Below are 16,927 nucleotides of genomic sequence, written 5' to 3'. Positions count from 1 at the left end.
AGCAATTGAAAACATTAAGATAAAGTTTCCTAAGATTTAAATATTAAAATAATTGTGCCTGCAAATTCAAAAGTTATATATATATATATATATTCCAAACCAAATTCAGCAGAAATCATTTCACAACTTAACCATGGAGGCTATAACCTATAACCAAACAATTACAGATAAAAAAAAAGTATGGGGAAATAATAACAAAACAGAAAATAATGTAATTTTTATTACTTTTATTGAAAAACAATAATATGCAGTGACTCTTTTAAAAGACTACATAAATCCCTTTTCTCTAATTAAAATAAATTGTTTATCTCCAAGTAAAAGAAGAATAAAGAAAAAAGTTAACTGGAATAATGAATAAAAAATATTTTTATAATTTTTTAATAAACAGTCATTGATGATGTAAAAGACTTCCTGTTAAATTTCATACTATTAAAAGAATCAGATTGAGAGTAATTGTCAGTTGAATTTTTTTTAATGTAACCATGCCATTTTTTTGCAAGCCATAAAAATGTATCTTCAATACCTTGATTTTCTTTCTATAACAAACAAAATACATACATATAAATTAAATTAAAAACTAATTCTAAAATTATTAAAGATTATTCATTAACTATACATATAGACAGATTAAATCATTTCAAAACAAACACAAAAATGTAGGGACAGCAATATTCTAATAATACATTATATGTGTTACACTATCAATATATGAATACTCAATGTTAAAAAAAAAATGATGGTAACAACACACTAAAGAACTAGTTCTAATATGGCTTCACATAATAAACCACAAAAAATAAAGAAGGTAATCATCATACAATTTAATGATGAATGAAAACTGATTAAAAAAGAAAACATTACAGATAATAAAAAGAAATTATACATGGACCAATACATGAAATCTGAACAAAAAAACTCACACAGGTAAGTTCTCATTTAACCGTAAGCTTTTGATTAAAATGATAAATACAAACAAGTAAAATTTATATTATTTGAATAGAGATTAATTCTATCTTCATAAACCCTCTATATAAAACATTACAATCTGTATACTGACGATACAACAATAGCGTGAATATATATATATATATATATATATACAAAATAAATATACAAATCGAGAGTCACAAATGTAACTGCACACATCAACAAAAGCATCTGGATCTCTATCGATAAAATATGATTTAAGTTTCTTTTTTAATACAATGAGCATTGAAATTAGCAGCTCATAACCTAATGCAAGAAAATGTTTCATTAAAGGTTTCCAGACATCAATTTTTCACATTGCTTTGCAAAACTTGATCAATAATTTCTAAGAAACTGGATCAGTCAAAGACTTGCCCGAGTTTGAAAAAGAAAAAGTGAATGATATTTCTAAATGCTTAGCTCAAAGTTCAAAAAATCCTCAGAAAATTGGTATAACAAACAGAAATCTCAAGGATTAATATGTACAGTACAATGCATCAGTTATATAATACAGAATATTTGGCAGTGGTTTTTGGATTTATAAATATAAAAGAAGATATTCTTGATATAACATTTTTTTCAGATTTCTGCAATTCATATAACTTTTTGTACATTGTTTGGTCATATGAGTAAATATTAACCAGTTTTTCTTACCTTTTGAAAGCATAAAAATAGATCACTACATGTACAACTAATTTGCATACTTCAAGAACAATGGCCATTATAAAATGAGATTTTGAGGTTATAAACAAAACAATTTTACTCAAAAGTTATCAGAGATTTATCAACTTACTGTTCTGAAAGTATCAAAACACTCTTATCAACTGTTTTGCCACTAAAGCTATTTGTGTCTTCAGTTACTGAGTGGTCCTCATGTATATAAACAGATTAGATACATTTTTTCACTTACTACTTTATTTTTCTCCTCTACAATTAATACTTTTACAGAGATCTGCCTCAGAAAAAAATATGTGGAAATAGAGATAAAAGAGTTAAACTAAACTTTTTAACTATAGAGAATATATGTTTACAATACCAATCGCTAATATAAAATTAAATATTCTGCTACTGTTACAGTCTAGGCAAATAATGGAACTATTACTTTTTGTTATAACTTGAATACATATTTTCAAATCTAAATTTTAATTAAATGTTTTATTTTCCTAATCTAAACCATCATTTTCAAACTTCACCTGTTCATTATTTATATTTGCATTACATGAGTTCTATACTTGAAAATGATATGTATAAAATTAATTTTATTTTATATATATATATATTTATGTATAGAGTATAAAGGAAAGAAGTGTACCTGGTGATTTATTTTTAGATTCTATTCATCAAAATGAAAAAAAAAATGTTCTCTGAAAAAATGGCCATTTCCCTTCTCACCACCAAAGAAAAATTTATATTTCAAGACTGGATTGAGAATTCATTACAATATACATTACACATCTCTCCAGTAACTTTCCTTAACATATAAAAAATGATGGTATAAACATAATTTCAAAAAGTGGTGGTCACATCAGTTTTTTAATTTTTTATATTTCAGTAATTAATTATAAAAATGTAATATTTATTATAAAGTAATGATAAAAATCAGAAAACTGATGACACAAGTTTTAGATGGATCTCCCCCACTGTTAAATTATTAATTAATTTGAATATGGTTGAATTTTTTTCATATTTTCAACACAAAATAATAGCTAATTAAGCTTAAGATAAACCTAATTTATGAAACTTTATTTACATTACAATATGATAGCTTTACATATAAATATAACTAAATAAATTACGTAACTAATTTTTAATAATACATAGTTTTCTGCCATTTTACATGATCCGCTCTTCATTATGACCAAGTGAAGATTACTTATTATAAGAAAAAATAGGATCTAATAAATTTTATGCAGTTACAATAAAAGTAGATTTATTTAAAGTTGAAAGAATCTAAACATAAATATTAAATAGACACTAAGGATAACTGAACAATAGTTTTACTTTCAATTTCCCTAGAGCAAATGTTAGAAGTGGCCTGCATCCGTAACAATAAAATGTAGTAGCTAACAATTTAATGATTATCTCACTATTTCAAATTTCCTTCTTAAGTTTTCTTCTGAAGTTCTTTAACATTGAGCACACTAGTGTATTCTATTCTAGACCATGCTTTCTAGTTGTCCCCAAAAGAAAAATTTATTTACTTTAGATCAGGTGATCTTGCAGCTAAGCTGTTGGTCCTGGATGACTAATCTACCTTTCAGAGAAGTAATCATCCAATTACTGGCAGATATTGATCAAATTCGGCTGAAAATTATGTCATTAATTTTCAGTTATAACTTGACTCTTTGTCTACAGATTTAAAAAACTAAGGTTCCATTTTGTTTACAATAAAAAATTTAACATTTTAGGTAATAACTAAAAATTATTGACATATAAAGGATTAAAAAATTGACATGGCCACCATTTTGAAAATTGTGAACTTGTTTACACCGTAATATTTTATTTATTAGAGGAAGTGAAAATATCATGATTCTTCCATCCAATCTTAAGATATACATTTTTCCTTAAAAACACAAAATGATGGACAGAAGGGAAACAAACGAAGAAATCACCTTTTTTTTCATAAAGCATTTTTTGTTCACTTGAATAAGTAGATTATTTTTTACTTATTTTTTTTTTTTGGTGAAAAAAACGTTTGCATTATCATCGCCCTGTTGTAGAATCTAAAAGCAAATGGCCAAGCACACTTTTCTGTAACAGAGGAGCATGAAATAATTTAATTATTACTATGGTCTTCTCATCCTTCTGGAAGTGTAAAGACAAAAATCTTGAGTCTACAGCCAGTGAGACCAAGTTTTAACAATTTTTTTTTATAATCTACCTAAGTAGAACTTTTATTTAACACATAACTGGAATAAACTGTTACAGTTATTAAAAAATTGAATAATTCTAAAAAGAAAAAATAAATAAACATATTTACAGAAGAAGTTTCAAAATACTGAAAACTGTATTTTTCAGCCAATTTCTTTCCAATATCTTCAGAAATAAATCTTCGATTAATGAGATCAATTTTGTTAGCCACCAAAACTTGTGCATAAGGACGATTATTAGGAGAGTCCCATTTTGAACCAAGAGCTATTTGCAACCAGTGTGGAACAGATTCAAAAGAAGATTGTAATGTCACATCATACACTACCATTAATAATGATGGTGCATCCCACTGAAGGAAAAAAAAAATTTACTATACATATCATAACATTAAAAAATTCTACTTAACAGGAATATACATAACAAAATAATTACCATATTCATTAGATAAGAGCATTAGTGACAATGAATGAATAAGATTGCACTAGTCATAAACGACCCTCAAAAAACATTTCTTTTGAAAATTAACAACAATCTATTTATTCTTCTGTCATCAACTAAGATCTATCCCTAATTACAGCTACCTAATACTTTACATAGCTTTAGTGACAAGAAATGACAAGAAATTATAATATTCATTTCTTGTCCAGGAGTTGAACCCAAAGCCTTCCAGATAAAAGCTAGACACAATACTGTTTCAACGTGAAGGTCAACAATAAAGATTAATATAAATATTTTTGCTATAAGTTATAGCATATATAATATATACTTCAGTCTTTAACACGTATGATAAGATAAAAATTTGTTTACATAGACTATTTCTTTTATTTGTAGTTTGACTGCTATCATACACTACATCATCAGCAACATGATTACTTATCATGAGAAATATTAAAAGTTGATTAAAAGGAAATAAGAACTAATAATTTTTTATCAATGAGGTCTATCTAATAGTGTTTAAATAGACAGAAAGAGGATTACACATTTTTATATTCATTTAATTCATTGGCATACAAGTATCCAGCAACATCTAAAAAATATATAAATCTGAAAAGTTTGTCTTTGAAAAATCTAAAATGGTGGCAATTGAAATTGTTAGTCATTAGTAGCTCTGAAAATGTAAGTTGTATCAAATTATGTTTTTAGATAAAATGTAAAGCCTTATATTGAACAAAATGACAAATCATTTTTTTTAAATTGGTTGATAAACAGCTGAGGTTCGGCTGAAACTGTTAAAGTGGGTAGTAAAAATTATGCAGTCTGACAATTTTGTACCTATTTTCATTTCTTCACTAATTACTGAATTAATAATAATTTCTGTAATCAATAAATACTCTAACTTAATCACTCAAGCTTCTCATGGTATCCTTATCAAGTCAAGTGATCCTCTTGAGAAAAGTTGATTAAACAATTCCAGTGGGAAGCTAGATCAACAAAGTAAGAAACAGTTATGCTGTTCAAATTTTTGCACGTCTTGATGGTATTTGATCATTGGGGTGTAGTGACCCAGCAATGAAATAGGTTATTAAAGGTGAGTTAAACTGATAATAATTTTTATTATTAGCAGTATTATTACCCACAATGTTGTGAAGAAAGACAAAATGAACAGAGAGAAAATGAAGCGAGGTAGGGCATTATTCATATGAACTTTTTTAACTTGACATCATGAATCAATTCCTTAAGTTTAGCCAACATCTCCTGACAAGTAATGTAATGACAAAGTATGACAAGTAAATAAGCACTGAAACGGCAAAAACTCAGCCTTTTAAAAAGAAAAAATAATTTTATTTTATAATTAGTAATAAAATGATCACAGATGTATTCTTCAATTAATTTTAACATAAGCAATTACAAACTTAAAACCTGTAGGATGCAGACGAATTTATCTTTTTTTTTAAATTCATCAACAGATAAATATTTCCATAAAGGAACATTTTTTACTTGTATTCTAAATAAATAGGTGGAAGAGTTTTTTAAATGATTCAGCAATTTATTAAAAATTGCAATGGAAGCATAATAAACCAAAATATTGGTTTAATATTTAGTTTCTCATAAACCAAAATATTGTATTGTTATATGAAAACTCAACACTGTTTGTCTGGTTTGGTAAGGGTGAATATTGTTATTTTTTAAGAATATGGGACAATTCTTTTTTTTATGTTAAATTCCAGTACACAATTAAAATGTTACAATAAAATCTGTAGAAAATTTAATTTTGAGAAAATTGATGTGTGTAAAGTCAACTGAAAATAAATGAAAATTTAAAACATTTGACTTTTATTTAAAACAAAAGAGACAAAAATGCAGACAAAAATGTTATAATTTTTGTACCATAATCAATAATCAATAATCAACGAATAAATAACCAAATATCGATAATCAATAATCTTGACTCCATAGACAAATATTCAATTTATTAAAGTACAAAAGTGAGTAAAAAATTAACTTACATATTTAGTAATATAATCTCTATATAAATCAAGCCCAGTTGAATCATATATTAGTAATTCAACAGTATCATCTCCTGATACTTGCACTTGTTTTAAGTTTACATCGACACCAAGAGTCTGGAAAAACCAACACAGAAAAAGCTACATTAAAACCCAACAATCTTCTTGAAAAAAATTACTGCAAATAAGCTGTTACAAAATCTTATTTTTTATTTAAAAAACAACAGTCTTAATATCAGATATGTACACATTTATTTATCGAAGATGTAATACACCAAAATAGTAATTACAGTGTTATGAAATAAAGTAATCATAAGTAACCAAATTTATATTTCATGTAATGAAAGCAAATATATCTTCATGTAATTATTAAGATTTCTTTAAGTTACCTTCCCAAACTTTTTATATAAATAAATAGAAATTTATCGTAGAAAAAGATTGGTGAAATTCTAGTGGTAACCTTTCAAAAAGGATTTTAGTTTATACTTTGAAGTTAGTCCTTTTGAGAGCTCAACTAATAGTAATATACACGTTTAATACTATAGTGAATCATCTGCATGTACAAAGTAATTGAATATTGAAAATTATAAAATACTTTGGATTATTCAATATTATCATATTTGATAAACTTAAATCAAATATATTAGATATATTTTCCAAAATAATCATAATTTTCTTATTTAGTTTTATTCAGGTACAAGAAACCTTTGTATAAATAATTCCACAGTTGCTTATTATTATTAATTATGATGAAGTTTGGAAGAATAATTAAGATAAATCTGTAACAGGTTACAACTGAGATGAAGCCTTTTGTAAGATATAACTTCAAAATGACAAAGTTAATTATAATTCTCACATTAATAAATATTGATGTGGTTAAGACCAATAAACTCGGTACAAGGTAGTTTAATCAATTTGGTTAGAAGGATCCTTTTATGTTGAGGTTTAACAAAAGTACTTCAATTAATCTTTCTCCTTAGCTTCATTCAACTCTGTCAATCTCTTCTTACTTTCAATTAGTTCCCTCATGCTACAAATACCTTCCCTTTTGTCTTTACTTCTGTTTAGCCTCCTTCCCTGACACCTAGCCTCAAATATCTTCTCTGATAGTCTCCGTTAGGGCAGTTGTTCCCAAATTCTGTTTATTTCAAGTACGGTTGCTATTATTCCAGTACTCAGTAAGGTAACAATGCAAGTTATTTGTCATGAAATTCTGTCCTGCTCTCTCTTAGTTTGTATATGGCTGTTGCCTTAAGGCACAACACTTTTCTATCAATTTTCCTATCACTTCAAATGCTATCAAGTTGTGCAAAAATTAGAAAACATACTAAACATAGCCTTGCAAGCATTTATCAGCTTGTTGATCCTTCCTTCTGGGATTGTCTAACCATTTTTCTACCACAGTGCTTGAGTTAAGAAGGACAACATATGTAGTTAAGTACTTCAGTTGGAATGGAGGGATTGAGTAGATTCTATTCAATAATTATATTATTGATATTAAAATATATCAATGCTTCTTCATGCTCCCATTTTTGTAAATTATTTTAAAACACCTTAAAACATGGCAGCTTAGATCCAGAAAAATAATTAAATAAACAGAGATAAATTACTAACTAGAAATAACTGGGTTTTCTGAAAGCCCATCACATGTAATCCCAAACTCCATGTGTGAAACACACTTCCCAGAAAGTTTCATAGTTATAGCTTTTACAACTCCTAAACATAAATATCATTGAAACAAACTTTACCGATTTCAACATTATTGATACAAATCAATTGAATTTCTTATCCCACGAAAGACAGGAGCAAGGGTAAGAGATAGGTGGTTAATGAAAAACAAATGATCTACCTATCAAATAAACCCTTAACAAATAAACAAACCCCTACAAAGAATGTTCAAGGCTCTTCCACTTAATAATGGGCATCACTAAAGAGTCCCCAAAATTACAAGGGAGATCAGTTTATCTTAACCCATGATAAAACCAAAACAATACTAAACAATTACTTTTTGTCATCTAGCTAAATACAAATAATGCACCTACAGATTATCTTTTCATACATTACAAATCAACCCAAGAAATAGGATGACTTCCTTAAAAGAAAAACTTGTCAAACCCACCCACCAAAAAAATTGTAAAGCATGTAATGACCATTAACTATTCAGTCAGATTTCCAAAGTAGGGTATATGCAATGAGAAAACAATGTAATACAGTTAGAAAAAAAATGTAGTTGGGAAAATATGAATTCTATTAAATTTGGGATTAAGTATTATACACTGTGTAAATGTGTGTCAACTTAAATACAGCTGACAAGGGAAATGAATCGCATCAATGAGATCAGCTACTCCAAACTACTCTATGAGAGTGTAAAACATCAGTTCAGAGTATAATAACTATCTACTCAATTTGAATATCCATGTTACTAGTATGCTTCAGCAGTTGAGGTTCAATTATCAGCACTGAATGAGAACTATTATCGGGTAACACACATAAACAAAGTGATCCGTTTTTCCTCACATTAGTGTTTTATAAAGTACCATTTTCATTTTAAGTAACCATGCAATTATACATTTTTAATTTTCATTTTCATTAGTGATGCAGCTTAATGATAAAATTATTAGAAAAATTGTACAAGTACTATTACATACTGGAAGTCTAATTAACCACTTTTTAACAACATATTTTAGTTTCTACTTTCCTCATTGTACATGCTTCTGTGAACTTCTCTACAGGTCTCAATCTGTTATTTGCCAGAAGAAATAGTGTTGTTCACAGTTCTGATTTTAACATGTTTTTTTAATGAAATATTAATTTCCTTTATAGGAAATTACTCTATTTATTTTTTTAAATTAATATTATTTTTACAATTGTAAATTTACAGAAAATGATAAAATATTATAAAATTCTTTAATACGTATATATATATATATATATATTTACAATTTACTGGAAATTTGTAATAGAACAGTTCTAAAGAAATAAGTGAAAAGAAAGATAGAAGACGGTAATGCTCAGAATATAAAATAATTGACACAATTTACTTCTGCTTTGGGAAATATCACACCATAAAACAGTTTTATTGAAAAGTATCTAAAAATTTATTTTGTGAAAATAAATAAATGCAGAAATTTCTATCCTAAGGAGAATTGAGAGCGTAACTGATGGCAACAAGCATGTCCCCAGGTTGCAGATAGGGGAGAGGCCACTAGTATGATAAATAAAGGGAAAACCTAACTAAACAGTTGTGAATAGGTGATTGTAATGTCTGAGGCGAGGCATGGTGGAGTACTGCTCAAAGGAGATGAGCAGAGAATCTATAAAATACAATATACTGAAAAGGACGCTGTGACAGGGCAAACATTGGCCACCTGTAAATAAACAGGCAAATCCCTCATGCACAGCAATGGAAGTTGAATCAATAGGAATCCTCTAGGACTTACAATCCTAGTTGTAACAACAGATGTAGGCTGCTGGATCCCACTAAACATACAATTTCAATAGTTGCATAATTGTGAAAAAACAAAGGATGACTACTAATCCAGTTGATAACCGGAAGTGGGAATCCAATGTCGCTAGAAATAGCGGCATGGGGCAAGGTTCTGGAGAGCCTCAACCACCACGATCAAAGGTATCAGTCTTCTGGAAAATCTATATGTAAACTACAAACCAAATAAAAAACATAATTATCAAAATTAATAATAAACTCATTCCTGAAAATCAGTAAACTCAAACACCTCATCAACAAATTAAACTCTAAGAAAATCTCAGTAATAACATTACCTACCATTAATAGCATTACCAGGAGATCAGGTATCTAAATGAAAACGACTTTGAATGAGAAAATTTTAGAATTTACAAAGGTAATCTAGGAATATGAGTTTAAATGAAATCTGCCACATCTGGATAGCTTCCACAGTAAACCAAAACATAAAGACTTAGTGTTAGACTTTAGATCATCATCAAAGAGACTGTCACTCCTACCACTTAAATATGAAAACAAAATATACACTCTAATAAATGCACATACTCCAGTAAATTCAAATAATAAAAGGAACCCACAAAAGTAAGCCTTCTAGGATATCCTTCAAGCCAAAATGGACCAAATTCTCCAAAAGTATATTAAGGTTCTATTGGGAGACTTCAATAACAAAATTTGTAGACAAATTTAGAGAGAAGTAGGAAAATACACAGTCCACAAACAAATCAAAAGGAATGGAGAAAGATTCATCTCTCTGTAAAACAGAAAATTTCAAAATAATGACCACTCATTTTAAAAGACTCCCAATGAGGATTAAGACATGAAGATCACCCTTTGAGAAACTTGGCAAGTTCCAAGTTAATCACATTGCTATTTCCAAACCAAAAATCAGGGAAATGGTAAATGTTAATTCAAGAAAGGTCTCAACGTCAACTCAGGCCATTACCTGAACCACAGTTACAATGAAATTCCTCCCACCAAAATAAACTTACAAAATCCTCAAAAAAAGAAAAACTAAAATTTTAAAACTATCTTCTAAACAAGATAAATTCAGAAATTCTGGAGAATACTATTGAGCATTTAAACACAAATGAACTAAATACATCCCATCAAGCTTATGCTTCAAATGAGAAACTGGGGGTCTAGCAACCAACAACAAAGAAAATTGTGAATCTTAGCCAGGTACTTTGAAAACCTACTCAACTGTGAAGAATCTAAAAAAAAAGATTCCATTATGTCATAAACAACAAACACAAACCTAACTCAAACATGCCAAGCATAGAAGCGATAAAAATTGCAATCAAAGAACTCACAAAGCATGTGCGGAAGATGCAACAGTGGCAGAAATATGGAAAGCTGCAGATGACACCACAGTACAACTAGGTAGGGAAATCACAATAATATGGGAAACAGAAAAAACTCTCAGAGAAGTGGAGACTAGCCCTAATCCACAAACTACATAAAAAAGGCGAAAAAATTACATTAATAACTACAGAGGTTCTTTTTTGTTACCAGTGACATACAAGATCCTGTCCAAATTAATGCTAAGCCAGTTAGAGAAACAATTACACCTTCAAATAGGTGAATATCAAAGCAGTTTTAAAAAAGACAGGTCATTTGCAGAAAAGTATTAATCAGGATCAAAAAATTCACAAAGGCCTGGAATGAGCACATAACAAAAAAGAATATATGTAGCAAGAAATGAATCTTAAAAGTAAGGAAATTGAGGCATTACACAACAGTGGTAAGACCTAAAATATTATATACAACTGAATGCAAAACCTAGAACCTTAGACTAGGGAGAAACAAACCTGAAAATGTAGAAACTTAAATAGAAATACCCAGAAAGTAAAAAGACAGTTGGTAACAACAAAAAAAAGATAGAATTTATCGAAAGGTATAGAAACTATCAGATGCAATTAGCAAACAGTGACTTACCTTCTGCAGAAACTTCATGAAAATGTACAAAAATAGACTAAGGAAATCTTTAACCAAGGAAACAACAGAAAAACAACTTCAACTGGGACGAACAGATCAAAGAAGATCTAAAAGAAGCAAAGACAGAAACATGAACATTCAAAAATTCATAACATGTGAAGGATTTCAGAATAAAAGAATAAGAATAGAATGGACACAACAAAGTTGAGAAGAGTACTCAGCAAAATTAAACAAGTACTGGTGACAAACGAAAAGATTTGCCAATAAATGAAATTATTTATCATGTTCCTATAGAGACCAGTGTCAATTCAAAAAAAAAAAGAAATATATAAATAATGCATAAATACGACAATACTAATGGTTTAGTCATTCCATGCAAGTATGTCCGTTTTTTAAATTTTATTTTACTATTATTTCTAAATTTATTTGAATATTCAACAGAAAATATCTGAAATATGAATAAAAGCACAAAGATGTTTATTTAAAAGTATTCAAACCAGTTATAAAGAAAAGCAGTAACATAACACATTAAACATGGTCAACAATAAATGAGTAAAGATAATATTTGTTGCGCTATACTTCACCATATTATAATTTTTTGGAAACTCTCTTCCATCTGTAATAAACATCTGTGATAAAGCAGTCTTGCCAACAGCTGAATCACCTGTTAAAAAAAGTATTAATGAATTAAAATATAGTGGACAAGTTCATAAAATCTTTTGTTGATCTGTGTAATTAAATGTGGTTTTATATTTTTAAATACCTGGCAATGTGGGTACAGTAAATTACAAATTTATTTATTAATTTTATACATTACTGATAAGTATTAATTTTTTTAACTTTGTAAATAATACTGGGTTTTTCTAAGTATGTGTATCAACTAAGTCTATATCATTGAAATTGTAATTGTATTACCATTTAAAAAAATTGAAAGTGTATTGGCTTAATACTTTTTTCTTTTAATATACTAAAATATGATTGATCTCAAGATAAAAAATCATACATACATGAGATGTATGTATAAAAAACAAAGCAATAAGTTATTTAACAGTACTAGAAAAAATTGAAGAAAATTTTACTATACAGCACCTTTTTTCTCAAAAAGGCTATCTGATTTTATTGACTGAAATAATACACTAGCTCAAAAAAATATTCTAAGTACCAACTACAACTTTTAACACAGTTAACAGCTTGATATGGAAATATATAATATTGAAATAAAAATTATATACAGACAGTAGCTATTTCTTAATAATTTTATTATAATATTATACTGTATACTACAGAAGTAAGCTAATTTTTCAATCAAACTGATTGTTGGATATAAACCAGTGATGTACTTTCATCTGATGCTTTTTTAACATATGGAATCCTTTAACCCTGAACATAAAAAAATGTGACTTATTGGAAAACATAACTTTTTTCCTGTCCTCTTTGGTCTAGTTAGCTTTCACCCACAACAGCCTTTTTTTGCATGTTGCAAGTGTTAAAATCTGCTTTTTCTCTGGTTGACAAGCTTTGCGTCCAGCTACAAGAAGTTGGAATCTAACAATTATGATGTGTAAATCTGTTCCACTGGCGGTTAATTCTTGATTTAAGTCCACGGCCCATTCCACCTACAATTTTATTTTTACTTTTTTGCTAATAAATTGTTTATTCATAGTAGAAGTGTCAGTGGTTTTGATTTGAAATTATTTTGTTCTTCTTATTTCAATGGTACATAATAATGATAAACAAGTAGTACTGTGCTATTCAAATTTTTAAAATTATTTTATTTTTTTGTTTTCTTTGAAAATCTTTGTTATTATTTTTCCATTCATTAGTTTTTTTTTTTATTTTGTCTTCATCCCTAATTGTAATGTTCATATATTCTTTAAAAAAATGATTACACCTGAAAAATTATGTCTTTAATTAAGTTCAGGAAAAAATAATTTATAACTAAATAAATAATTAACAAAAAAAAAACAACATGTTTTCCTACTTTTGTTTGGTATTTTAGTTATTTAGCAATTTATTTTTCATACCTTGCTTTACATTTGGTTAGATACAATAATAAAATATTGATTGTACTTAATGTGGAATTTTTTTTAAAGAAATTTTATTTTTAATAATTTGTTACAAACAAAACATGAAATAAAGATAGGGTGTTGAATGTCACCAATTTTGTTTAATCTAAAAGTATTATTGAATTTGCCATTAAAAAGATATATTTTAAAAATTGGTGGGCCCATAGGTTTATAACTTCCAACTTAACCACTGACATCAGTAAAAAAGGAATCAATGTGTTTGACTATTTGTTCAAAAATATTTTATTAATATTTAAAATTACACAACTCAAGAACATTTTAGTAGGTGTAAAAAGGAATAAAAGTATTGAGGAGTTTAATAAAAAATTAAATTAATTATTAAGGATATTTTTAAAGTTTATTAGTTTTTGTATGTCATGTTTTATTTCTCACAGAATATTTTCTTTTTAGAAGTCCTACGAGTTTTATTATGATACTTATTTTTATCAGTGAATCTAGGATTTATAAAAATTATTTTGCAATATTTTTATGAAGTAGTGATTTAGAAACTACACTTTTTTATTTTTGGAGTAGCAAACTTTTATTATAAAATATTCTTCCAATAAAATCCACTTCCAATAATTATCCTAAATCTAAATGAACATTCAAAGATGTACAAATTTTTCCTTCCTGTGGACCTTTCAAAACTAATATAAACAGTGTTATAAATGGTGCCTACCTTTTTTTTTTTAACTGACATGAATTATCGCCACTGATGAACACATGTTGAGGTCACATAATCATTATCATACAAACTCATAATTTTCAAAAGAAAATCACATTTTAAATTCGTCACTTTCCATATTTAACATATTTTGTTATTTACATGGTATGAAAAATGTTTGCTAATAGAAATATACAATGAGCTTAAATCGACAATTTAATACGTGCTAAAATAAAAATCTATATTTAAGCAAAATTTGTTATTCTAAAAACAGGCGGAAAAAATATATACCACATACTGCTTTTTTCAGAAAACAGGAGGTGTATATATTTTGTTTATTAAAGATTACAAACACCATGTTTACAGAGAAACAGCTAAATTTAGTTCAGTAACCTAGTACAATTCTACCGCTTTCAAAATATTAACAGCTGATAACATTAAATTTCGTTAGAAGTGGCTAGAAGAACTAACCTAAAATTACCATTTTGGACCTGTATATGTTATGAGGCATCTTAAAACGAACATCAATCAGATTTATTTTAACTGAAATTAAAGTATAAAATACTAGCAACAAATAATTTCAACTAAATCAACGCTTGCAGCAAGCCCCATATAGCTTTACCATCTACGGTTACTAACAAAGTCAGGAACACCGATTGGTTGTTAGGAGCGCTGCCTAACAACAAGCGCAAACATAAATTTAATTTCTGTACAGTGCGAAATAATAAGATACACACACACACACACACACATATATATATATATATATATATATGCTTGTCATATTAAATTTTTATTTAAAATTATTGATCAGCATTAATTACAAAAAGCAATCAAAATAACGAAGTTTTTGACTCTCCATGCATTTCATCAGCCCTGGAACAAAGGTGTTAAGTAAACTAATACAGTATTTCGGTTACGCGGATATTTTATTACTCTGGTGAAATATACGTTTATCCCTCTGCTGTGGGTGCTATCATTATGCGTTAAAATAAGACGAAAAATTAAAATAAGAAAATTGTAGTCATAGTTTGACCATTCCTGAGATGTGTGGTTAATTGAAACCCAACCACCAAAGAATAAATTTATGTTAGAAATTTATACTTTATTTACTTGTATATACTTTTTAGTACGATATATTTTCATCATGCTTGTGTTTTGAAGTACATGCACGAAGAAAACAATCGCTCTTATTACAAAATAACAGGTCAAAAAATAAAATTCATTATTTATACAAAAATTGCCGTAATTAAGTAGAAGAAAAACTGATTTTTATTTAACATTGACATTAAAATGACATCAATTAATTCACTGATATGAAATTAATATAAGTAAAGCCTAATAAATAATATAATGTTATGTAACACTATCATGATATGTGTCTACGTCCATACATACAGACAATAATGTTTAATAGTTTATTTAATCTCACAACAGAATAGCAATTACTTTACTAATACCAATGGAAAGTAACTGTACACAGCAATAGTTCGTAAACTCTCTGAATGTGCACCTCGCCTTGTCAACTAGTGTATTTTAATTCTTTTATTTTATTCTAATTAACTAATCTTTTTATAAATATAATTAGTGTGATACAGTTGAAAATAGTTAAGAATTTAGTATTAAAAAAATATAGCAAATGCATTTCTTTGCAAGAAAGGTTTGATTGAATTATAGAGAAATATATTTATTAAATCACTCAGTTTTTATTTACTAAAACATTTCATATGAATAATTGAGCTTATATGCTTGGTTTTGCTTAGGTCACACTTTTCTTTTTGAAATTCATTTGTATTCATTAAATTTTTCTGAAGAAACTTAACTGATATTTAAACCGGACCAAATTCTGTAATTCTTGTTGCGTTGAATGTATGTTTCATGTGTATCCAAGTGGGATGGAGACACGATTGAAAAATAAGTCTGCAGAAAGATTTTTTTACAGTTTTTTAGCTGCACTTCTCTTAGCTGCATTAGAATTTGGCTTGTATGAATACTTTAAAATTTGTCAGAAATATAAATTAATTAAGAAATTAGTAGAATACATAATATTTTTTTTATTCGTATTTTAAATTAAATATATAGTATTTAAATTAGATATATTTTAGTTTATTTAATTTGCCTAACTTTTCAATACAGTAGACATGTTAGCAAAGTGGAGTTTAAAAATAGTACAAACAGAACTGGAAGATGAGTATTCATGCAATGTATGATTGCAGTCTTAATAAAATGTTAGCAATAACCAAGAATACATGTTGATGTATCAAAAAATTTTTATGCAAAAGTAAAATTCTCTGAAAAATAGTATTTTACCAAAATTACGCTGAATAGCAAGGTTAAACAACTTTTAGTTAAGACAAAATAATTTTGCAGTTTTCCTTAAAAATAGGTAATTCATTAAGGTATAACAAAATTTTTATATCTACGTGCAGATATTTTTTTATATTTAAAGTGAAACTTCTAGATTTTTACTTCCTTGTACGAAATAAAGTTAATACTC

At 27.5% G+C, this 16,927-nt stretch overlaps 1 protein-coding gene across 3 annotated transcripts; it reads right to left on the bottom strand.

Annotated features, from left to right (window-relative positions):
• Positions 1-213: 213 nt before the first annotated feature.
• On the bottom strand, positions 214-15,098 carry LOC142329854 (intraflagellar transport protein 27 homolog). 3 transcript variants are annotated; one of them, XM_075374722.1, is made up of 5 exons: positions 14,902-15,098; positions 12,285-12,364; positions 6,285-6,401; positions 3,947-4,186; positions 214-536 (listed from the first exon to the last, which is right to left on the bottom strand). In XM_075374722.1, the coding sequence occupies exons 1-5, from the start codon at positions 14,939-14,941 to the stop codon at positions 378-380; spliced, it is 636 nt and encodes a 211-aa protein (XP_075230837.1). In that variant the 5' UTR covers positions 14,942-15,098; the 3' UTR covers positions 214-377. The 3 variants fall into 3 exon arrangements, with proteins under 3 accessions (XP_075230837.1, XP_075230839.1, XP_075230838.1); XM_075374724.1 differs by having other exon boundaries at positions 14,912-15,098; XM_075374723.1 differs by lacking the exon at positions 14,902-15,098 and adding an exon at positions 14,446-14,871.
• Positions 15,099-16,927: the final 1,829 nt, after the last annotated feature.

This window comes from Lycorma delicatula, chromosome 9 (genome assembly GCF_047948215.1).
Source record: "Lycorma delicatula isolate Av1 chromosome 9, ASM4794821v1, whole genome shotgun sequence".
Lineage (NCBI taxonomy): Eukaryota > Metazoa > Arthropoda > Insecta > Hemiptera > Fulgoridae > Lycorma > Lycorma delicatula.
This window is presented reverse-complemented; position numbering and strand designations above follow the sequence as displayed.